The sequence below is a fragment of the Misgurnus anguillicaudatus genome, chromosome 15, assembly GCF_027580225.2.
Source record: "Misgurnus anguillicaudatus chromosome 15, ASM2758022v2, whole genome shotgun sequence".
NCBI classification, from domain to species: Eukaryota; Metazoa; Chordata; class Actinopteri; order Cypriniformes; family Cobitidae; genus Misgurnus; species Misgurnus anguillicaudatus.
The window spans coordinates 30,558,398-30,583,403 of record NC_073351.2 but is presented as its reverse complement, the minus strand read 5'-3'; the positions used below and the strand labels follow the sequence as shown (position 1 = coordinate 30,583,403).

The 25,006-nt window shown below is 39.8% G+C and overlaps 1 protein-coding gene and 1 long non-coding RNA gene across 7 annotated transcripts in view; one reads left to right on the top strand and one right to left on the bottom strand.

The window, feature by feature from the left end:
* grm3 (glutamate receptor, metabotropic 3) overlaps positions 1–25,006 on the bottom strand; it is a 58,291-nt gene that overhangs the window by 4,746 nt on the left and 28,539 nt on the right. For all 3 annotated transcript variants that reach the window (XM_055174114.2, XM_055174115.2, XM_055174113.2), the window contains 2 exons: positions 3,581–4,656; positions 363–540 (listed from right to left, as the gene is read on the bottom strand). In XM_055174114.2, the coding sequence (XP_055030089.1) occupies positions 363–540; positions 3,581–4,656 (1,254 nt within the window). The remainder of the gene's footprint in view (positions 1–362; positions 541–3,580; positions 4,657–25,006) is intronic.
* Positions 9,611–24,266, top strand: LOC129455375 (uncharacterized). 4 transcript variants are annotated; one of them, XR_012357745.1, is made up of 8 exons: positions 9,611–10,865; positions 11,350–11,482; positions 21,007–21,075; positions 21,386–21,535; positions 22,017–22,096; positions 22,355–22,823; positions 22,934–23,520; positions 23,689–24,266. It is a non-coding gene; the product is annotated as an uncharacterized lncRNA (long non-coding RNA). The 4 variants fall into 4 exon arrangements; XR_012357747.1 differs by having other exon boundaries at positions 9,611–11,482; positions 22,355–22,418; positions 22,500–22,823; XR_012357746.1 differs by having other exon boundaries at positions 9,611–11,482; positions 21,416–21,535.

Below are 25,006 nucleotides of genomic sequence, written 5' to 3'. Positions count from 1 at the left end.
CCTGAAATGTGTCCCCACATTTAGTCCTTGAATTTGAGGATATCGGACCTGGAAAGTCCTTAAATATGAAGTTAACTAAGGTGTGGGAACCCTGTATGGAGGTCAATGGGGCTTCTGATGGTTTTGGTTACAAACATTTCCCAAAATATCTCCCTTTGTGTTCATCAGAACAAAGAAATGTATACAGGTTGTAACAAAATAAGAGTAAATAATGACAGAATTTTCAATTTTGGGTGAACTATCCCTTTAAGGAATTTGATACCCAATCAAGTTTAAGCAATATTAACTGTGGTTTTGCCTAAGCCTATTAAAAACAATAAAAAAGAAAGTTTATACATATAAGAATATTTATTTGTTCTTACCTTGGGATGCATAACTGGTGGTCGGCCCGCTCACGCTGAGTCGGTTCAGGTTTAGTCGATGACTGGTGACGTTCTTCTGCGGCTGGAACATGATGATGTGGACTTTAGGAGCAAACATGCAGCCCAGCACCACAAATCCACTCAGACTGACAGATATGCACATGGTTGTGGTTTGAACCTATGAGAGAGAAAAAAGATTCATTTTTCTCTACTAACCCCTTCAATTGTCTCTATGGTGACTCCCATTCATTCTGATAATCAGAAGCTATTAGCGGGAGCTCTCCAGAAGCTCTCATGCTAATGGAGAGGTGGAACGCGAGGGTATAATAACAGTGACATTTAACACAGTGCTGTGTAAATACCATTTGATTAGGCATTAGTTGAACATCTCCCATTAGCAACATCATTTTCCTCCCTCCAGTTTGAAATGTTCCCCCTGCGGTCCGCCACCAACCCTTCCGCAACGGAAGCCGCTGTGTGCCCGAGCATTGGAACGGGGATATAGTTTGAACCGAGCTGATTTTCTTAACCCGGGGGAATCTAAACCTTTGTTAACAACACAACACTGTTCCACTTAAGAAACAATTTCACAGGAAACTAAATGAACTCTCTGATAATCACTGTTTCGCTTTGTCTCATTACCACTTATCAGCAGGTTTAAATAAGTTACCCGCGCGTGTGCGTTTACATCCTGCTAAAAATAAGCTGACTGATAAGCCGTCCTATTAGTCCGATCCGTTTCTAATCAGCTCCGATTTTCCGCAATACAATCAGCGTGTGCAATTTAGAAAGCTCTTTGTTTGTATCACCGGCATCAGCGTTTTGTGTGAGTGGTCTCTAAGGGCCCGAATCTCTTGAGCAGCGAGCCTCTCTTTTCACTTCATTGACTGTGGTCCAGTAAGACCTTTATATCTGCAAGAATTCCTCTGCATTTTTGTGGATGTCCGCAGTCCAATCCCTGCACCTCTCTTCACGAGTGCCAATGTTGTTTTGATAACATCAGACCAGGCTCTTCCCATTGGATTCACTTGGTCTAGTGAATGACATGCGCTGTTATAGAGGCGCTCGGGTACTGTCACAATGAATCACTCAGTTTGATGTATTTGTTGCATCAATAAGCTATTGAGAAGTTGTCTGTTGAGGGTGTTTGCTGTAGACTTAAATTCCTCAACAGATTGTTATCTGACAGTTCTGCTTGCTTTGGGTGTTTTCTAATACAGTACATGTAACCGCTATCTGAACAGCAGGTGTTTCGCTGTTCTTGCAAGCAAGGCAAAAAGTTTTTTTTTTCAGGATTTGTATTTGTGACCCTATCTGTAAAATTCAGGTTAAAGTCTCATAATCTAAGTTTTATTTTGCAAGCATAACAATCTTTGATATGACCTTACTCAGTCAATATTTTAAAGGGGTCATATTCTGAATTTTTTTGAAGATGTCAAATAAATCTTTGGTGTCCCTAGAAGTACTTATGTGAAGTCTTAGCTCAAAATATCATATAGATAAGTTATTATAGCATGTTAAATTGCCACTTTGTAGGCGTGAGCAAAAAAGTGCAGTTTTTGAGTGTGTCCTTTAACATGCAAATGAGCTGATGAAATGCAAACACTGATCACAATGATGGTTGGTTTGTCAAAAATCTAACTCAAAGTGCTGTCAATTATTTTCTTTTTCTCTCTCTGCACACAATGGCAGTGGCGTGGTACGATAATGCAGATTAAGGGGCTGTATTACTATAATAAGATCCCCTTCTGACATCACAAGGGGAGACATATTTCAATTACGTATTTTTTTCATATGCTTGCAAAGTTACAGGGTTGATCTTTTTCACATTTTCTAGGTTGACAGAAGCACTGGGGCCCCAATTACAGTATAGCATTTAAACATGAAGAAACTCAGATTTTCATGATATGTCCCCTTTATATATCAACCTTATATATTCACAGAATGTTCTTTACATTATGTAGGATGATTTTATATAAAAAACCGTAAATTACAAAAAACTGCTTGTGCAATCAAATATCTGGGTTGTTTCAACCCATGGTTGGGTAAAACACGGACAAACCCAACATTTGGGTTTAAGTTAACCTGTGCTGAGTTGTTCCAACCCAAATTTCTGTGTTGTTTTAACCCATGGTTGGGTAAAATATGGACAAACCCAACCATTAAGTTTACGTTAAGCTTGTTGGTTTGTTTCCACCCAAATATCTGGGTTGTTTTAATCCATGGTTGGGTAAAATATGGACAAACCCAACCATTAGGTTTAAGTTAACCTATGCTGGGTTATTTCAACCCAAATATCTGTGTTGTTTTAACCCATGGTTGGGTAAAACACGAACAACCCCAACATTTGGGTTTAAGTTAACCTGTGCTGGGTTGTTTCAACCAAAATATCAGATGGTTTTAACCCATGGTTGGGTAAAATATGGACAAACCCAACCGTTAGGGTTAAGTTAAGCTATGTTGGTTTGTTTCAACCCAAATATCTGTGTTGTTTTAACCCATGGTTGGGTAAAATATGGACAAACCCAACTGTTATGTTTAGGTTGGTTTGTTTCAACCCAAATATTGGGGTTGTTTTAACCCATGGTTGGGTAAAATATGGACAAACCCAACCGTTAGGTTTAAGTTAAGCTATGTTGGTTTGTTTTAACCCAAATATCTGGGTTTTTTAACCCATGGATGTGTTAAATATGGACATTTTCTAGCTTTACTTAAAACAACGGTTGGATTGGTCCATATTTTACCCAACCATGGGCTGAACAAACCCAGCATTTTTTGTGCAATTCAAGTTTATTTCTATAGCTTTTTTCATCATTTTTACTTTTTTATTTAGTAAAAAACAATACAGACATTTTCAAAAACAAAAATATTTGTCTATAGGTTTTTAATTTAGTTATATTAATATTGATATTTAAGGAAGTACGTTTATCAAATTTAACCAGAATATGTACAACCAGAGTACACAGATGTGGGGCTACTTGTAAGATAAGGTGTAAGATAGTTTAGATTTTAGTTTAGAAAAAACTAAGATTTGTCCCCTTTAAAGATATCAAGGTTATATTTTCACATAATGTTCTTTACATTATCTAGGATGGTTTTATTTAGAAAATCGTCAATCACAAAAAATGCTTGTGCAATCAATGCAATGGTTTGATTGAACCACAATCCAGTATATCCATTTTTTTGTGCATGCATGTATCGGATAATAAGAAACTTACCCTGTAATCACTGGAGGTAACGTAGAAGATGGGCAGAAAGGCCAGCCAGATGATGCAGGTAGTATACATGGTAAAGCCGATGAACTTCGCCTCGTTGAAGTTCTCCGGACACTTGCGGGTCTTAAAGGCGTAAATGGTGCAGAGCACCACCAGAACTACATCGTAGGTCAGCGACAGCAGCATGCTAGAGTCCCGTACGTTACATTTCAATATGACAGTCTGACGTTTCTCCGGCGTGGTAAAACGCCGCGTGCCGGGCACCTCTATCAGGAGCCAGATGGACACCAGCAACAACTGCACTGAGATCAGTGACAAACAAATGAAAACCTGTGAGCTGGGACTGATGAAGCGCGGCCGCTGAACCCCGCCCTCTTTTACCCCGCTAAAGATCCGAGCGATGCGATTGGTCTTCGTTAGCAGGGCAGAGTAGCACACTGCGAACGACGTACCGAGGCCCAGCCGGCGTAGCGTGCACACGACAGGCGACGGTTTGGCAATGAATATGAAAGTCATAGTGTAGGACATGAAGACACCCAGGAGCAAGATGTAGCACAGCTCACGACCAGACGCTTTGACTAGTGGCGTGTCATTGTGGCGAATGAAAACGACAAAGACCATTAAGGTGCAGATGAAGCCCACGCATGCAATAGAGGTGGGCCCGATGGCCCAAGCATCCTCCCACATGATGTAATCCTCTGGCAGGTCGTAGCATCCGGTTAGGTCAGGGCGGGGCCACTGGCCAGGCGCGCAGGGCATGCAGGTGAATTCGTCCGGCAGGTATTCGTACGTCTCGCATGGAGTGCAAATCCAGCAGCAGTATTCTCCTGCCTGCATCTTTTTCATTTCGTTTGGAGCACACGGGTCACTGCATTGAGAGGTGGGGACGTCTGCTCCCCTAGGCCAGCCAATCATGGCCTCGTTAAGGGAAAGACTCTCCGCCCACTCTCCTACCTTGATGTAAGCATACTTGTCGCTGCCTGGCACACGCTGGTAGTTGAAGATGTTGTAGCATCCCATGCCGTCACCATACGCATCAAATTTGACTTGATTTTCCGAGCCAGGTGGGGAGAATGGAGCTAGGGAAAAAGAGAGGGAAATGAATTTACACATTCAGTATCAAACAGAAGGACACACATTGTAAACTAAAGAAAAGTGAATAAACTGTACTGCAAAACCCCTTGTGGACCATAACAAAGACCGCTTCTGTGTAGCATGCAACCCTGACAAAACAGACGCATTTTTAATTCATTTGCACAACCGCTTGACTTTTTAAAGTCAAATGCTTTAAATGTTAAGTGTGAAAACCAATAACACCATGATCCCTGCAGCGGGAGTACCACAGCAAATCTCTTGCCTGAATGAGACCCTATAGTGAATAATGTTGAAGTCAAACCGCTGCTGTCCGACTTTGAATAGAAATTGTATAGGGGGTTAGATTAGAGGAGTTTTATCACTCATATAAAGTCTCCCACACACCTCTGTAGCTCAGGGCTCTGGAAGACAACGTCCTTGGTCAGCACATTGCAAAATAAGACCGCGTAAATGAGCACAGATGAGCTGATATTTCTGCCTTGCGTTTTAGCCTCGGGGAAAAGGAGATATTGTGAACCAGGAGAAAATGGGAGAAGAAAATGTCCCTCAAGGGATGACGTGAACTTGTCACTTTTGTTTAAGAGCTGCTTTTCCACTGTGGCAGAAGATGAAGTGAGAATTGAAATTGTGGAGATATAAAATGTATATATGTCTTACACAGACGTGAAGTTTATACCATCCTGTTCGCTATCATAGTACAATACTACAACAAAATCGCAATAATACCGTGGTACTTTTACATAAAACATGCACACACACAAATGGATGGCTACAGCTGATTTTGGTGTGCAGTGTGTTTTCCGTGCATAGTGTAATTGCTCAGAGGGTCTCTGAGAACCTGGCGGAGGATGATGATTCATCAGATAAGGAAAGCAGGTTAGAAGTTATGAACCCCATCATTCACACAGATAACGTCAACACTCGAACACCCACATATGCACCTTACACTCATGCAGCTGAGGTGCACGGAAACGTTCACGCTGCCGTTTTATATTCTCAGACTGCATTGTGGATCAGATTAACCTTTTATTTTCTGACACTTAGCTGTTCACGTTCTGATCTGATGCCACGTGATCTTCATCACAGTCTTCTCTCATTGATGACAGATACAGGGCGCATAGCCCTGTGTTACATAATCGGCAAATAATTGTAATAATCTGGATTAATAGCTGTAATTTAATTACTTGAACAATCACGGATTGCAGTTAACATGCTCGTGCTGAGCCTTCAAGCGTACCTTATGTGGAACAAGAAGTGGGTTTCCTTTGGGATTTATGTATGTAGTAGGATGGATGGATTTTATAGTGAAGACAAAATGGTCAACAGGTGCTTGGCCTACATTGAATCTCCTTTAATATGGCTTTTGTAGACACCCTGGATGTATATCTAATGAAATTTGAGAATATTCAGTTCAGACTCTGGGTTGTTTCAACCCATGGTTGGGTAAAACATGAACAAACACAACTGTTGGGTTCAAGTTAACCTGTGCTGGGTTGTTTCAACCCATGGTTGGGTAAAACATGGACAAACACAACTTTTGGGTTCAAGTAAACCTATGCTGGGTTGTTTCGACCCATGGTAAAATATGGCCAAACCCAACTGTTGGGTTTAAGTTAACCTATGCTGGGTTGTTTCTACCTGGATATCTGTGTTGTTTCAACTCATGATTGGGTAAAACTTGGACAAACACAACCATTTGGTTTATGTTAACCTATGTTGGGTTGTTTTACCCCATGGTTGGGTAAAATATGGACAAACTCAACTGTTGGGGTTAAGTTTACCTATGCTGGGCTTTCTCAACCCAAATGTCTGGGTTGTTTCACCCATGGTTAGGTAAAACATGGAGCAACCCAACCGTTGGGTTCAAGTTAACCTATGCTTGGTTGTTCAACCTAAATATCTGAGTTGTTTCAACCTATGGTTGGGTAAAACATGAACAAACACAACTGTTGGGTTCAAGTTAACCTATGCTGGGTTGTTTCAACCCATGGTTGGGTAAAACATTGACAAACACAACTGTTGGGTTCAAGTAAACCTATGCTGGGTTGTTTCAACCCATGTTTGGGTAAAACATGACTAAACCCAACTGTTGGGTTCAAGTTAACCTATGCTGGGTTGTTTCTTTCCCTGAATATCTGGGTTGTTTCAACTCATGATTGGGTAAAACTTGGACAAACACAAGCATTTGGTTTATGTTAACCTATGTTGGGTTGTTTTACCCCATGGTTGGGTAAAATATGGACAAACTCAACCGTTGGGTAAGTTAACCTATGCTGGGCTTTTTCAACCCAAATGTTTGGGTTTTTTCACCCATGGTTAGGTAAAACACGGAGCAACCCAACCGTCGGGTTCAGGTTAACCTATGCTTGGTTGTTCAACCTAAATATCTGGGTTGTTTGAACCCATAGTTGGGTAAAACATGAACAAACACAACTGTTGGGTTCAAGTTAACCTATGCTGGGTTGTTTCTACCTGAATATCTGGGTTGTTTTAACTCATGATTGGGTAAAACTTGGACAAACACAACTTAAGGTTTAAATTAACCTATGCTGGGTTGTTTTAACCCAAATATCAGTGTTGTTTCAACTTGGGTAAAACATGGACAAACACAACCGTTGGGTTCAAGTTAAGCTATGTTGGGTTGTTTCAAACCAAATATCTGGGTTGTTTTTACCCATGGTTGGGTAACATATGGACAAACCCAACCATTAGATTTAAGTTAAGCTATGTTTTTTTAAACCAGATATCTGAGTTGTTTCAACCCCAAAATCTGGGTTGTTTTAACCCATGGTTGGGTAAAATATGGACAAACCCAACTCTTAGGTTTAAGTTAAGCTATGTTGGTTTATTTCAATACAAATATCTGGGTTGTTTTAACCTGTGGTTGTGTCAAACGTGGACATTTTCAAGCTTTACTTAAACAACGGTTGAATTGGTCCATATTTTACCCAACCATGAGCTGAACAAACCTAGCATTTTTTGTGCAATTCAAGTTTATTTTTATAGCTCTCTTCATCATTTTACAATGTTGTAAAGCAGTTTTTTATTTAGTAAAAACAATACAGATATAAGCAATAACACAAATATTTGTCTGTAGGTTTTAAATTTAGTTCTATTCATACTGATATTTAAGGAAGTATGTTTATCCAATTAAACTAGAATATGTATAACCAGTGTACACAGATGTGGAGCTACTTTTAAGATGAAGTGTAAGATAGTTTAGATTTTTTTTATTTTACTCCCTAGAAGATTCCCATACATCTATTTATAATTCTGCATTTTCTGATCTTTATATTCTGCACAATAGTATAGATTGTGAATTTTCACTTTTGACCTGCTGTATATCTTTGACCTTATTATTGATTTTTTTAACCACTATTAAAGGGTATTTTCTCCAAGTCTAACAGTATACTTTTAATCCATTAAAAGTGTATTTATTTCCTAAACCTACTTAGTAATCCATCTTCTAAATTATAATGTAAAATTGATGCATATTCTACAGACATACTTATTTGTAATTATATTGCCTAATTACGGGCAATTGGTATAAGCAAAATATTTATTGGCGCTAGATTGAATGATTTGTCATGGAAAGCATAAATCAGTCTCGCTGTCTGATGTCGCCTACAGTAAAATGACTCTATTGATCTGCAGAGAGCCAGCGAGCCGTGAGTTTAACGTGTAAGAAGAACAATTTTCTCTATTACTGCTCAATACAAATCACTCAGTGTTTTTTTTTACAGCAGAGGGACACAAACACATAGATGCAAAATCTCCTCAGGGAATGATTTCTGAGAAACATGAATTTATAATAATTTGTAATGAAATGAACACATTTTGTTTAAGCTACTGTAGGGGATTCACAAATGTGTTTACAGCTTTTGACACATTTAATCATAAATGAAACATTATACATATAGTTGATATGAATAAATGAATATTTACAGTTATTTACAGTATACAGAATATTTGAAGAGCTTGGTTCCAAAACGCAATAAATCCATTTTGATTTGGGTAAAAACGTGTTTTCTATACCAAGAAAGTGACAAGATAAAAACCGCTATTTTCTGTTACAAACGTTCACATAGCATCTTTAGGTTATAATAACATTAAAATTCAAATCCATAATTTGATTTTCAAAGATTTATTATAAAAACTGATTATTTTTCGCAAAATGCTATAAATCCATGACAAGTTTTTTTTTAAATGCTATAAATCTATTGAATCAATATATAAAGGTGCATTCATCTTTACCATGTTATATTCATTTAGTTGACTAGTAGTATACACTGATTAAAAAAAATAAACATTAATGGCATAAACATTAATGGCATTAATCAAAACACTTACTTTGTCATATTAAGAACACTGTCATTCCTGCTGTCGTCCTTGGGATGTCGTCGCTGAACTTTTTTGACAGCGATTAGCTGCAAAATGTTTTTATCCTGCTTGATTTTCGTTGACTTTATGTAAAATAATGAAAAGTTTTTCATAAGATCCCCTGGGGGGTCAATGACAGAAGCTTAATGCTGTCATGGGAAAACAAGCAACTGCAGAAATTTTTCCTTCGCTCGATTTTGATGGCTTACGTTTCTTCTCCACAACAGAAAACCAACACAGGTTTATCAATGCCATCACAATAACTATTTTTTTTTTTTTTGTTGATCACGAAGTACAAAGTAGATGAGGAAAACTAGGATCCGTGTGTATTCAACGCGCCGCCATTATTGTTTACAATGCGTGGAATGGTGCGCTGTGATTTGTTAAGCGGATTTATTGCATTCTGCAGAGAAGGAGGACTGGCGTTTGTCGCAGTTTGGTAAAAAGGGAGAAAATATGACAGAATAGCACGGCGGATATCGGATTTAGTGTAAAATGAAGAATTAACTTTTTAATACTGGCCTGATACAATACTAATTTTGACAGTAACTTAAAGGAATAGTCTACACTCTAAAAAAAAAAGGTTCCTTGAGGTTCTATATAGAACCGTGGGGTTCTATACTTGGCCAATAGAACCTTTTACCAAAAAACGGGTTCCATATAGAACCCTTGGAAGGCAAAGAACCATTTTTATTAAAATGGTTCTATAATTCACGTTTTGTGACTGAAGTGTAAACTAAAGATTACACAATAATTGCAGACCTACACAACTCATTTACAAACCTACACAACTCATTCACAAACCTTTGTGTCAATAGGTTGTGGTCAAATAAAGAGAGAGTCAACAAATAGGCTACTAATATTTAGTGTACACTGTAAAAAATCCAACTAATGAAATGTTGGACGGGCAAAAATATATAAGTTAAACCAATTTTTTTTGTTGAGCTAGTTGAGAAGATCTGTGTTTAAAATATTAAATGAATGGTTATTTTCAAATCCAGTCAACATTCAGAATGGCTAGTGTTGACTGAACTAATTAAGACAAATCAGGTAAATATGTGGACTTATGACAGCTATGTTTCCTGACAACAAAATGCTCATAATATTACTGTTATTTGGTCACAAAATGTAATTGTAAGAGTTGTTCATGCGTGAATGTATGTGCTTAAAGTTTAAATATGCGGTCGGTTAATAAAGATAGCGTCTATTTAAAAATGTGCTCGGACACTTTCGGACGTAGATGAGCTCCATATGAGCTCCAGAAAATCACAGACACTTAAGCGCTCACACCCCGCCCAGCGCAGCCTCTCCTCGGCAAGCCCATCAGACTGCTGGCTCTGATATCTCTGTGGCGTTTAAACATGCGATTTAATTCATTTTAATTTCTCATACTTAACAATGAAAGGGTTATGTTTTAAATCATATTTTAGGATTGCACTTAATTGATATTGCTGTTGAGTGATGTTTCGTATCTTTTACATTTGTTATAACCGGACTGCATGCGAATTTGAACTTCAGAGCTGAAGGAGCGGGTGGAGAAATAGTCCCAATATCATAACAATCTTAAATAAAACTTCTAAATATGCCCGTGTGTGTACCCGTGTGCGCGCGCGCGTGCGCGCGACCCGCTCGCGCGCGCGTGTGTATATACAGTATGTGCGTGAGTTTTTAATTTAAAATGTCTTAACTTAACTCGGAAGGATCTGAATCACAGGTCATTTCATCTGAGAACATTCCGCATGTAACAGCCGGAATCACTCACTGTTTCCCACAACGACACAAGTCATCAGCCGTTTCCTCAAGGTCACGTCAGGTAAGTGTTTGTAAATAAATGTTAATTTTAGACTATATTAATTGGCAAAGACGCAAATACTCGACGTTTTTGTAAACATATAAGTTATATAAAGGTGTGTTATGTTATGTGACCGACTTAAAGTGTGTGTTATGTGTCCGAGTTAAAGTGGAGTTATTTTAGTTAAGATAATACCGGACAGGGTTTAGGACTCCGTCTTAATTATAATTGGGACATTTTTACAAACAAATCTTATAAAATACAATACTGGCGTGCATTTTGAGACAAAACAATAGCACTCATATGTTAAGAGATGTCAGTATTTTAGTCAGTGATAAGTCCTGTCCGAGAAAACCGCCCAATAGTGTTTAATTCAATTACGTGTGATGTCTGAGGGAAACTTGGCAATTTTAGGGTATAAAATCTTTCACCGTCAAGCTTTATTATATTAAACATGTTATTTATGTATGTGTGTGTGTTTATATTCCTCTGTTTATTAAACCAGAGCGGTGGTTATGTGGAGAGGCAGACCAAGACCACCACCATACGCGAAGATGAGCCTCGAGGCGTGACAGTTATTTTTTTAAACTGAGGAGTTCGGACTCCGGACCGGCATTTTTGCTTGTTTGTACCCTGAGGTAACTGTTAAGTAAACTTTCTACATTTTTGAAACGATATTACTGAAATATTTAGTATAATTAGTTAATATTTATTTTTGTTAGAGTAGGTATTGTGCTAAATAGTGATACTAGCTACATTTATAATATTTACCTCAGTTAAAAAATACTGCTGGTAACGTTAAAGCACTGACGGGCTTCGTCAACCGTCATTATAAAAGCTCTGTTAAATACATTTTGTTCCGGGTTTTAATGAATTACGTTACAGTCCTGCTTTATTTCTTTGTCATTTTAAATTAAATTGCCAAGCACAATAAGACAGCTGTGTTGTAAGGAGACGAAATTCGAGACAGGGGTGTTATTTCAATGAAGCGCGTGGTCAAAGGAACCGGGTGGAAGACGGTGGAAGGGAAATTATATGTAGTAGGGTCAGTAGGGGGTGCCGTTGAGCTATTTTTCCTCATTGCGTCATCCGCGGCTGGGTAGTTTTGCCTTTATATACGCCACTTCCGGTGGATACAGCGCGCTGTTCAATTGTTTGGCGTGCATGTGGTTGCTCGTTGCTGGAAGGACAAAGTGTTGGTAGGTCTTCTTTTTAATGAAGGTATTTAAGGGAGTTTGATGTATTTATTGATTTATTTATTTCTTTGTTACTAGTATGTTCTGAGTGTTGCTGTCCAAACTCTGCATTTAGTTACTACACTCTACTTGTAAATGCTGTCAGGCTGGTATTGGATGCTACATGTGAGTTTATTTATTAAAATGAGCTGACTGATGGCATTTAAGTGGTTTATTTAGAACGGGATTTGGGTGTAACGATCCTTTTCCTTTGTTCAGTTAATTTTATATATGTGACGCGAATGTTGCGGTTACCCATACTGGTCGATAACGGTGAACGTAAAGGATTTGTGCAGCACACTGCATGTGAGTGTATGTTATTAAATAAGATCTTTTATACTCAGAATAAGACTGGTTTTGTGTAATTGTGTTCCTTTCTTGTCCTAGTCTGTTCTATGTGTGTGCATTTTAGATATTGTCACCAGTTAATACTGATGGTGCAGGGGGAACACTGAAAGACCTATGTGCTGCATTGTATTGTATTAAACGTGAGGCTGCAGCAACTCTCTGTTGGGTCTGGTATGCAGTAAAAGAAACTGTAAAATGGTATGTTTGTTTAACTGATTCATGTAATATTGGGATTTTAATGATTATAATAAATTAATGCTTTTAGATGGGTTTAAGATGTACTGTATTGTGTTATTTAGCGATTGGATTAATGCCTTTATTTGGAATCATGTAATGGTGCAGTGTAATCATGGATTGATGTGTGATTTGTGTATTTAATTCCATATATTGTCTTTTTTTTGTAGAGTGCTATGTGCTGGTGGTCCTGTTGATCACTGTTTTCCCTACCTTTATTTCTTTGTGTAGTTTGTTTGGATTTGAAGCTGATTATTTATTTTCAGTTTGTTTGATTTATTTTCTATCGGCCCATGATTATGTTGTCTCCTTAATGACTTACAGTGCTCCTAACATCAGTAGGACAGTATTACACCAGGTCGCGTACTATTTATGACCATTAGAGGGGGGTTACTCGCTATTAAGTTTACCAGTGTGGTGTGTATTGTGTGGGTTCCTTTGGTTTTGCACTTTGGTTTATCTTTATTTTTCCTTTTTTTTTGAAGTGTATTGTGAAGTGGCTAACCCCTCACTAGAAATAACTGCTGTGCACGTATGATGGTTTAAGTCCTGAGTACGATTAAGTCAAAAAGAGAAAAACCATCTAATAAATTAATTGATTTAATGCAATATTGGCCTGAGTGTATTCATTTATTTGGATAACTGTGCAGGAAGCCCTTTTTGTGGGATCTCCTACCCATGTAAATTGGAGTGGCGTAGTCACTGACAGAGTCACCTTTTTGGCTCTGTCACATTTGGCGTAGTCGGCAGGATTATCTTAAAGGCCGTATTGCTATAAAGACAGTAATAAATTTAGTCTGGGCCGTATTTTTTGTGTTTTTTTTGTGTATATGTATAAGGTGGGAAAACAGTGGTCATCGATTCCTGTCATGAATCATCGTGGTCAAGCCTGAAGACGACTGTTTTGCATTTTTTTTTTGTTTTTTTTTGTTTGGTGTTTGTGTTTTTTGTTAGTTTTTTTGTCTTTTCTTTCTCTCTTGTAGTAGTAGTATGGCAGACGAGGATATGGCAGCTCAGCTTAGGGCGCTTACTGAGATGGTACAACAGCTCCAGGTAGAGAATGCAAAGCTCAAAGCAGAGGTAAGCCAGAGTGTGCCCCCTGAGCCTGCAGGCCTTCTCCCTAGAGAACAAAATCTCCCTCCTGCTAGTGATAGTGCAGTAGGTGCTGCTGTAGCAAGTCCTGCAGGAGCAATAGAGCGTTATGTTTATGTTCCACGTGAACGCAAGTGCCCTAGATTTTCTGGAAGATTGTCCCAGGACTCCTTGACAGTAGAGGATTGGGTTGAGGAGGCCCGACGCCATCTGTCTATGCGTCCAATGTTACGTTCTGAACAGGTTTTGGCCATTTTTGATTTATTAGATGGGGAGGCTAGGACAGAGGTTAGGTTTCGCCCAGTTTCTGAGAGAGATGACCCTGAGAAAATATTTAATATACTTATCAGTGTTTATGGGTGTTCCCAGTCTTATATTAGTCTTCAGAAACAGTTCTTCCAGCGACGACAACTTGAAGGTGAGTCCTTAAGGGAGTATTCTCACGCTCTTATGTCATTTATGGATGTGATTAAGCGCAAAGACCCCACATGCTTTGCTAACCCTGATATTGTTTTACGAGATCAGTTCATAGAATTCGTGAAAGATGGTATGCTCCGTCGCGAATTAAGACGTCAAGTTAGACTTGATCCCACTCTGAGTTTTTTAGAGGCTCGCCAGGAAGCATTGCGTTGGGTGGAGGAAGGTGAGAACCCATGTATGCAGCGACCTCGTGCTCAGTCCTTTAGTATTACTAATGTTACAGAACTAGCAGCTCACTCTAATGCTGTTTTTAGTAAGCCCACAGACGAGTTGACTGAAGTCAAAGAAAGTCTTCGTAAACAACAGGCACAGTTGGATGCTATTTTGAAGCGTTTGGAGTCCTCTGTTCCCCAAGCTGGACCTCTTTTGTCACAAATGCCTCCAACCCCTAGGGTCGAGACTCGTGGTTCTCAGTATCGTTACCATCAAGATGGTAGACCTATATGCTTGCGTTGTAACCAACCTGGCCACATTGCAAGATTTTGCAAAGTCGAACTTGGAGCAATACCAAGGGTAACTGTAAGCTCAAGACCGACCACACAGCCGTCGGAAAACTAGTGCCCCCCGACAGCACTGCCCATGTGTCGGGTGGGGAACCTTTGGGCATTCCCTCTGCTAATGAGCATCAACTTTTAGGCAGGTGTCCAATAGTGCAGATTAAAATTGGTGGGGTGACCCTCACATGTTTGCTAGACACGGGATCAATGGTCACTACGGTCACCCAAACATTTTTCGAACAGTATTTACAGCCATGCCTTCCGTCTCGGCTACAATCTTGTCAGTGGCTTAAGCTTAAAGCAGCTAATGGTCTCGATATTCCTTATCTGGGGTATTTAGAGGCAGATATAGACATACTAGGCAAGACGTTGCCTAAGATGGGCGTCTTAGTTGTGAAAGATTCTGTTGACCCGGCCATTCAAGCAAGGAGAGAGAAGGTCCCTGGTCTCTTGGGGATGAACATAATTAGTAGTTGTTACCATGAACTCTTTTTACAGCATGGAGATATGCTTTTTAGGTCACCCCCTATACAATCGGAAGGGAAGGTATGGCAGAAGGCTTTTTCAGAGTGTCAATTGTGGGAACGCTCGTTAGAAACTGGGCATGTAGGTTTGGCTAGAGTGCAGAAAGGTCCAGCTGTACGTGTTCCAGCAGGGGCTATGAAATTGGTCCCAGCAACTTGTAATCCAGGGTTGGGGATTACTTATAATAGCTGTTATTTGGAACCAGTGTCATTTGTGGAGGGCCGGTTGCCGGGGGACCTTTTGGTCCCCTCTGCTTGCTTAACAGTAGTCAGTGGGGTAGTGAGGGTACCAGTTATTAATGTGGGTAGTCAAGATCGCTGGCTTGGGCCAAAGACTATACTTGGAGAATTGCATGTTGTCCAGTCACCCGCTTTGACAACATCAGTGCAGTTTCAGGTGCACAATGAGGATGTAGAAGCAGTAGCACTTATTCGGGCGGTTGAGGTAGAGAGTACTTCTACATGTGATTTCTCTCAGTGTACCTGGCCTGAGTTGACTTTTCAAGAAAACCAACAAGCCCAAGCATTACTGGAGAACTATTCCAATGTATTTAGTTATAGTGATGGAGATTTGGGTTGTACAGATTTGCTTCAGCATACTATTCCACTAGTGGATAATGTACCTGTGCGCCAACGATATCGCCGCCTTCCTCCCTCTCAATATGATCTGGTTAAGAGTCATATTCGAGAGTTAGTGGACCGTGATGTAGCAAAGCCTAGCTGTAGTCCGTATGCCTCACCTATTGTGGTGGTCCAGAAGAAAGATGGATCTATTCGGTTGTGTGTAGACTACCGCCAACTTAATGCAAAAACACACAAGGATGCTTTTCCCTTGCCCCGAATAGAGGAGACTTTGGACGCACTCAGTGGGGCTAGGTGGTTTAGTACATTGGATTTAGCTAGTGGGTACAACCAGGTTTCAGTGGCTCCACAGGATAGGGAAAAGACTGCATTCTGCACTCCCTTTGGGCTATTTGAATTTAATCGGATGCCCTTTGGGTTGTGCAATGCACCGAGTACTTTTCAGCGGCTTATGGAGCGTATTTTTGGTGATCAGAGCCTCCATGCCCTTTTGCTATACCTGGATGACATTGTTATTTTCTCCAGTACTTTTGAACAACATCTTGAGAGGTTGGATATGGTGTTGAGTCGGCTTCGGACTCATAATTTGAAGGTAAAAGTAAAGAAGTGTAATTTCTTCCAAAAGGAAGTTGGGTATCTTGGCCATGTGATATCAGCGGCCGGGGTTGCAACAGACCCCGAGAAGATTCGGGCAGTGGCTGAATGGAGTAGACCTAGCTCAGTCAAAGATCTGCGGTCGTTTCTGGGATTCGCGTCTTACTACCGTCGGTTTGTGGAGGGGTTCGCGCAGTTGGCGGCCCCTCTACACCGACTGGTAGGTGCCTTACATGGCAACCGGAAGCAGGCCGCAGTTAGTAAGCAGGGTCCTTTTGCGCAGCACTGGGATGATATATGTGAGAAATCATTTGTGGAGCTGAAGGAACGCCTCATTCAGGCCCCTGTTTTAGGGTATGCTGACTTTACTCTGCCATTTATTCTAGAGACAGATGCAAGCCATTCCGGTTTGGGTGCAGTATTGTCGCAAGAACAAGGGGGAGTACGAAGGCCTATTGCATTTGCTAGTCGGGGGTTGCGACCAAGTGAGAGGAATATGACTAACTATAGTGCAATGAAGTTGGAGTTGTTGGCCCTTAAATGGGCAATGACAGAAAAATTTAGAGAATATCTTCTTGGTAATACAGTGACAGTCTATACAGACAACAACCCACTGCGTTATCTTGGGTCTGCAAAATTGGGGGCAGTCGAACAGCGGTGGGTTTCTCAACTTGCTTTGTTTAATTATGAGATCAAGTATCGCCCCGGTACTGCAAACCGTAATGCAGACGCACTCTCAAGGCTTCCATCATACTCCGCAGATCAGGTTGTGACTAATGTATCTGGGGTTACGGTCCCCGAGCTAATGTTTATGCAGGAGAGGCCGCTTGGGTTTGAGCAGCAAGTGGTGGACTTGCTAACGGTAGATGCTGTCCCTATCCGTAGTAAGGCTGATCTGAGGGCATTGCAGGTAACTGATCCCTGTATCAAAGCCTTTCTACATTTTTGGGAAAATGGGCAGTACCCAGCGGCTGCTGAGTTGAGAAGGGTCCCAAGTAATGTTCAGCAGTTGGTGAAGCAGTGGTCTCGGATACGAGAGGTGGAAGGGGTTTTGTACAGGACTGTTCAGATGCCGCCGTCTAGGGATTTGGTATGGCAGCTGCTGTTACCGGAAGTGCTTCAAGTAGAAGTGCTCACGAGCCTCCATAATAATCACGGTCATCAGGGGGTAGAGCGTACTACAGATCTTATTCGCCAAAGGTGTTATTGGCCTAACATGTGGCGAGATGTAAAAAAATGGTGTACAGAATGCGAGCGTTGTATGGTGGCTAAGGCCTCACAGCCTAAGGTAAGAACTTTTGCAGGGGGTCTATGAGCTAATAGGCCTTTGGAGATAATTGCCATTGATTTTACTGTGTTGGAAAAGGCAAGTAATGGACAGGAAAATGTCTTGGTAGTAACAGATGTTTTTTCTAAATTTACACAAGCCTACCCCACCCCCGACCAGAAGGCAAATACAGTAGCTAAGATTTTGACTGAGAAATGGTTTTATGTCTATGGGGTACCAAGAAGGATTCATTCTGATCAGGGGCGCAGTTTTGAGGGAGAGTTGTTAAGGCGGCTGTGTGAGTTATATGGTATTGCTAAAAGTAGGACTACTCCGTACCACCCTGAGGGGAATGGCCAATGTGAAAGATTCAATAGGACCTTGCATGACCTACTTCGCACATTGCCCCCCGAACAAAAGCGAAAGTGGCCACAATTGCTTCCTCAGCTCCTTTTTGCTTATAATACTACAGTACATCAATCGACACAACACTCGCCCTACGAGTTAATGTTTGGGCAGAAGCCCAAATTGCCTGTTGACCGGTTGTTAGGCAGTAGTGATGAAACCGTGGAGCGTACCCCGTTAGATTGGGTTACTCAGCACCAAGAGTACCTGACCTCTATTTATGCCAGTGCCAAAGAGCAATTAGAGGCAGTAGCCGACCGTCGTAGGGCTGCGGGTCCTCAGTCAGTATCTATTTTACCTCCTGGCACTTTAGTATATTGTAGGAATCACTTTCAGGGTCGTCACAAGATCCAAGATGTTTGGAGTTCTACTATGTATGAGATAGTGACTTGTAGTGATGAGGTAGGGACATTGTACAAAATAAGGCCATGGGGAACAGAGGGCCCTATTAAAGTTATGCATCGCACGGAGCTTAAACCGTTACCACATAGTACGAATCAGGCCGGTTTAGCTGCTAGAAGTAACTCGACTACCTCTTTGGGTCCCGGGAGTGAACAGAATTCTGAGGACTCTGATTTGGAAAGCCAACCTCAAGTCGCGGTGGTTCATACTAGAACGGGGACGCGAGTTGAAAACTCAGGTCCTAGCCCTCAGGTCGAGTGTCCGGGAGTAGTGGTTGATTTACTAGGGATGCGAGAAGATGGTACCCCTACAGAAAGTGCAGTTGTGCCCATGGTAGTACAACCTGAAGGTATTACAACAGAACAGGAGTCTGATTTTAGTACTGAGGATGACCCATTAGATCACCCTGTAGACCAGCTAATTAAGGAGTCAGAAATGTCTGACCCCGTTAGACGTTCTACACGTAGTACAGCAGGCCAGCACCCAAATCCTTTTCGTCTGCCCCAAGCTGTGACCCCGAATGTTACCCCTAGGATAGGAGAAGTTAGTTCTCTGCTCACCCCCTTTAGACCTTGGCAGTAGTGATATAGGTTGAGTATTCACCGGGACGGTGATCATTAAGCCAGGGGTGTATGTAGTAGGGTCAGTAGGGGGTGCCGTTGAGCTATTTTTCCTCATTGCGTCATCCGCGGCTGGGTAGTTTTGCCTTTATATACGCCACTTCCGGTGGATACAGCGCGCTGTTCAATTGTTTGGCGTGCATGTGGTTGCTCGTTGCTGGAAGGACAAAGTGTTGGTAGGTCTTCTTTTTAATGAAGGTATTTAAGGGAGTTTGATGTATTTATTGATTTATTTATTTCTTTGTTACTAGTATGTTCTGAGTGTTGCTGTCCAAACTCTGCATTTAGTTACTACACTCTACTTGTAAATGCTGTCAGGCTGGTATTGGATGCTACATGTGAGTTTATTTATTAAAATGAGCTGACTGATGGCATTTAAGTGGTTTATTTAGAACGGGATTTGGGTGTAACGATCCTTTTCCTTTGTTCAGTTAATTTTATATATGTGACGCGAACGTTGCGGTTACCCATACTGGTCGATAACGGTGAACGTAAAGGATTTGTGCAGCACACTGCATGTGAGTGTATGTTATTAAATAAGATCTTTTATACTCAGAATAAGACTGGTTTTGTGTAATTGTGTTCCTTTCTTGTCCTAGTCTGTTCTATGTGTGTGCATTTTAGATATTGTCACCAGTTAATACTGATGGTGCAGGGGGAACACTGAAAGACCTATGTGCTGCATTGTATTGTATTAAACGTGAGGCTGCAGCAACTCTCTGTTGGGTCTGGTATGCAGTAAAAGAAACTGTAAAATGGTATGTTTGTTTAACTGATTCATGTAATATTGGGATTTTAATGATTATAATAAATTAATGCTTTTAGATGGGTTTAAGATGTACTGTATTGTGTTATTTAGCGATTGGATTAATGCCTTTATTTGGAATCATGTAATGGTGCAGTGTAATCATGGATTGATGTGTGATTTGTGTATTTAATTCCATATATTGTCTTTTTTTTGTAGAGTGCTATGTGCTGGTGGTCCTGTTGATCACTGTTTTCCCTACCTTTATTTCTTTGTGTAGTTTGTTTGGATTTGAAGCTGATTATTTATTTTCAGTTTGTTTGATTTATTTTCTATCGGCCCATGATTATGTTGTCTCCTTAATGACTTACAGTGCTCCTAACATCAGTAGGACAGTATTACACCAGGTCGCGTACTATTTATGACCATTAGAGGGGGGTTACTCGCTACTAAGTTTACCAGTGTGGTGTGTATTGTGTGGGTTCCTTTTGTTTTGCACTTTGGTTTATCTTTATTTTTCCTTTTTTTTGAAGTGTATTGTGAAGTGGCTAACCCCTCACTAGAAATAACTGCTGTGCACGTATGATGGTTTAAGTCCTGAGTACGATTAAGTCAAAAAGAGAAAAACCATCTAATAAATTAATTGATTTAATGCAATATTGGCCTGAGTGTATTCATTTATTTGGATAACTGTGCAGGAAGCCCTTTTTGTGGGATCTCCTACCCATGTAAATTGGAGTGGCGTAGTCACTGACAGAGTCACCTTTTTGGCTCTGTCACATATATGTAAATGTTTGACGCAGTTTTACACATATTCCGTGAGTATTTTTCGCTTGTTCACGAGTGTTTTATCAGGGTTGGAGCTAAACCTTGAAGGAAAGTGGAAACTGCTGGCCACAGTTAAGAACTTTCTGCTGGTCTGTATTATAAATGCACGATTGCAGTGCAGCGTTCGTATCCGCAATAAGTCTATACATGCATGTTTTCTGTGATGCACACAATTAATTAATGTGATGGTAGCTGTTAAGACACTTACATTTAACATTCAAATGTTTTAAAAACCAAACCTGTTCAGGTTTTTATGTGTATTTGGTTTGTGAAGTGTAATTTATATGTTTTTTTTCCTCTCCCTCACAGATAACCATGGTTAATAAATGGTCAGACACGTCACTGGTTTTAAAATATAAACCCCATTGATGCAAAAAGGTAAGGTGCTTAAAAGGACCTCGTAAATCTGACTTCTGTCCCTAATGTTCATCAAAGAGCAAAATAAAAGAAATCTGTGTTTTGTAGCTTTAATGCTAATTCTTACTGTATGTATTTCATTTAGAATTTAGCATTAAAGACTGTAAAGTGTTTGAGGATTTAATTTAAATTCTGTATATTTCACACTATTTTTTTATTGAACATTGTGTTTTGAAAAATACATCACTAGTCAATTGCAACCTCAAGTTAATGTAGACTTTAAGGAACTTGTTTGTCTGAAAGTGGATATATAAAGATTTTGTGTTTTAAGATGCTGCATGGAATGACAATGTGGTTACAGACTTGGTGAAGAACATGGAAACATCTCTTAATAAAATGGCCCCAAACATCATCAGGAGTGCAAAAGAAGGAAGTAAAAAACATCTCTATGCCAATCTCATTGGAGAGGAAACCACATAAGGTGCTTGTTCTTTGTCCAGTGTAAAGTAGCCTTATTTGCATTGTCAATGTAAAGGTTCTAGCACCTATAAATTGTATAAGTGAAAATATGAAAATAATGTTAGTATAAACTTTTTCCTTGCCATTGAAGAGTAAACTTGTTAATTAAGAGACGCTGGCTGAGAAAGAGTTAAAGTTTACCCACAAATTAAAATTGTCGTCACTTTCTTCAGCAGAACACAACAGAAGAAATTTTGAAAAAGTATGGTAATCGAACAACAATGGTGCCCATTGACCTGCATTGGTTTTGTGTCCATTAAATTGCTAGCAGAGTTGTTTGGTTACAGACATTCTTCAAAATCTTTTTTGTGTTAGTGTTCTGCTGAAGAAAGAAAGCTGTGAATTTTTGAAATAACGAGTGAGTGAATGAGTTTTCTTTTTTGAGTAAAATGTCCCTGTAATTGATATCTGTACCTAATGTACAATAATTTGTATCTTTGTAGGTCTGGTGAGGAATGCTGCACTTATGTTATTGCAAGCATTATTTCAAGAAAATCCCAGCTTCCTTTACTGTGTAAATAGTGTAAGTCTTCTGTAATTTAGTTAGCATTTGAGGCACTTTATTGAAAGTAACATTCAATGCAAATATAAAAATATTACTCTGTTTACCCTTAAATAGCATACAGCTCCACATCAATTATTATGAGTCTTGTTGGTTCGTGAGTGTCGCTTGCCTAGTTGTCATAATTTATTTGTGTTATTATGGGATAATTTTTAGTCTATTTGATGGCTTCTGTTAATTGGTAAAAAGCACTTAAAAGGTGAAATGTTTGTTTTACAGGAACCCAAAGGTCCCACACCAACCATAGTGTTCAACGGCTCTCCTGATCTTCTCAAATCTGAAAGTTTCAACTTTATAATGGACAATGTGAACTTAATATGTGGAAGACATTGACATCACAGGCTGTGGAATGACTGTGTCACAGGTCGGAGAAGCGGACCAGAGAAGCGGACCGCCCCTGTCTCGAGGAGGTCCCACAGCACCCCAATGACCAGACAAACCAGAGATAAGTAAAATATAGAAATAGAAGCTTTATTTAAATTATTTAAAACTAAAGTGGGGAATGGGAAAGGGAATCTAAAAATCTCGCTTCTCGTCCTCAGGGGGAGTATTACGGGGCCAGGGACGTTGGAGGGGTTTCCACGTGACTCCAGCTGGAACACCGCTACAGAGCGTATCTGGGTGGGTTGGGCACACACCGTCGCGGCGGCCCCTGATGGCATCCACAAAGGTCCAAGACCCTCCTAAGGTGAGTACGGACGACAAGGACACAGCACAACACTTCAAGAAAGCTTTGTGTATTTCCGTTTCAAGAGGTTCTTACTTGACTGTTGAACAGTGTTTCTTCTCTCTCCACAGCTCCTAGCCGTAGCAGAAATACGTATTTCAGCACCCGAAGGACTAACAACCCAGCCGGCATCTGCAGCACATATCCAACGCGATCAAACTTCACTCTGACAAGTAACTTCCTATACACAACCACGCCGTCCTTTCGCCCGGACCAGCCTCGCACTCTTTCCGCCCGCTACCTAGCGGTCGCCGGATCAGCAGAGCCTGTGGACTCTTCGGAGGCTGGTCTTCGTTGTGCTGCCCAAGGCGGAAGTTGACTCGCACGAAAATCGACCCTTCCGGTAACTTCTACCTTCTCTCTTTATATCCTCCTCCATGGCGTGGCTCGCCCAACCATCGCTCGCCACGTCACTCACACAGCTGTGCCTTGTTTCAGCAAGTGCCGGTGTCTGTACAAACCGGTCCGGGTGGAGCCTCTTCACTCTCCTTTTGGTTCCGCCCCGCATAGTCACTCCGTGACAACTGTTTGCGTTTTTTTTTCTCCTCAATGTTCAATACCCTTTTGCCATTAAGCATACAGTGACTTTAATTTATAAAATATATGCTTAAGTTTTAATACCTGTACAAAACAAATGTACAATCAACTTGTGTAAATTGTCATTCTATTTAATAGATTGTTCATGAATTGTCTTTAAATGCATTGCGATTTCGGTAGCACTTTACAATAAAGTTCATTAGTTAACATTAGTTAATGTATTAACTAACTTGAACAAACCATAAGCAATACATTTGTTACAGTATTTATTCATCTTTGTTAATGTTAGTTAATAAAAATTTAAGCTTTAATTGCTTGTTCATGTTAGTTCAGAGTGCATTAACTAATGTTAACAAGATTTTAATAAAGTAATTGTTGAAATTAACATTAACAAAGATTAATAAAGGCTGTATAAGTGCAGTTCATTATTAGTTCATGTTAACTAATGTAGCTAACTAATGTTAACTAATGAACCTTATTGTAAAGTGTTACCGTGATTTCTTTTCATCATTTCAGACACATGTAAAAGTTACTAAAAATTAGTACTGCATATACTGTACAGTATCTATGCGTAAGGGAAATAACGAACAAAATTTTTAATGTATAGTGTAATTAAGAGTTGCTGTTTAATACAGAGATGCAATTTATTTATATATATTATTTAGATATAAACGTATGTATGTTTATTAAAAAGTGAAAATGCTTAATGGAAATAATTAAATAACTAAATGGTTGAATGTAATGAGACATTTTAAATGTAAACTAAAGTTTTGCTGTCTAATACAGAATAAAGAGATGTGATTTTAAGTAATTTTTATAGATTTATATTTCTGTATAATACAATTAATAAATAGTAAACTTTTATAATTTTCTAGATCGGTTATAATTTCTTATCAATAATAAATTACTCATAATAATAAAGAACCTTTAATGGTTCTAAATAGAACCATCTAACTTTGATTCAAAGAACCATTTGGGGTTCTTTTTAATGAACCCATTAAAGTGGTTCTATATTGAACCATTTGGGGGTTCCATATATGAAGCGGGTGATAGAACCATTTCTGGTTCGATATAGAACCATTTTTTTTAAGAGTGTACTCATTTTCAATATTAAAATATGTTATTACCTTAACTTAGAATTGTTGATACATCCCTCTATCATCTGTGTGTGTGCACGTAAGCGCTGGAGCGCGCTGCGACGCTTCGATAGCATTTAGCTTAGCCCCATTCATTCAATGGTACCAATCAGAGATAAAGTTAGAAGTGACCAAACACATCAACGTTTTTCCTATTTAAGACGAGTAGTTATACGAGCAAGTTTGGTGGTACAAAATAAAACGTAGAGCTTTTCTAAGCGGATTTAAAAGAGGAACTATATTTTATGGCGTAATAGCGCTTTTGGGAGTACTTCGACTCGCCTGAAAATCCGCTCCCCTTCTCACTCTCATAATGGGAGAGGGAGGGTGTTACTGCACCGAGTCGAAGTACTCCCATAAGTGCTATTACGCCATAAAATATAGTTCCTCTTTTAAATCCGCTTAGAAAAGCTCTACGTTTTATTTTGTACAAACTTCCTCGTATAACTACTCGTCTTAAATAGGAAAAAC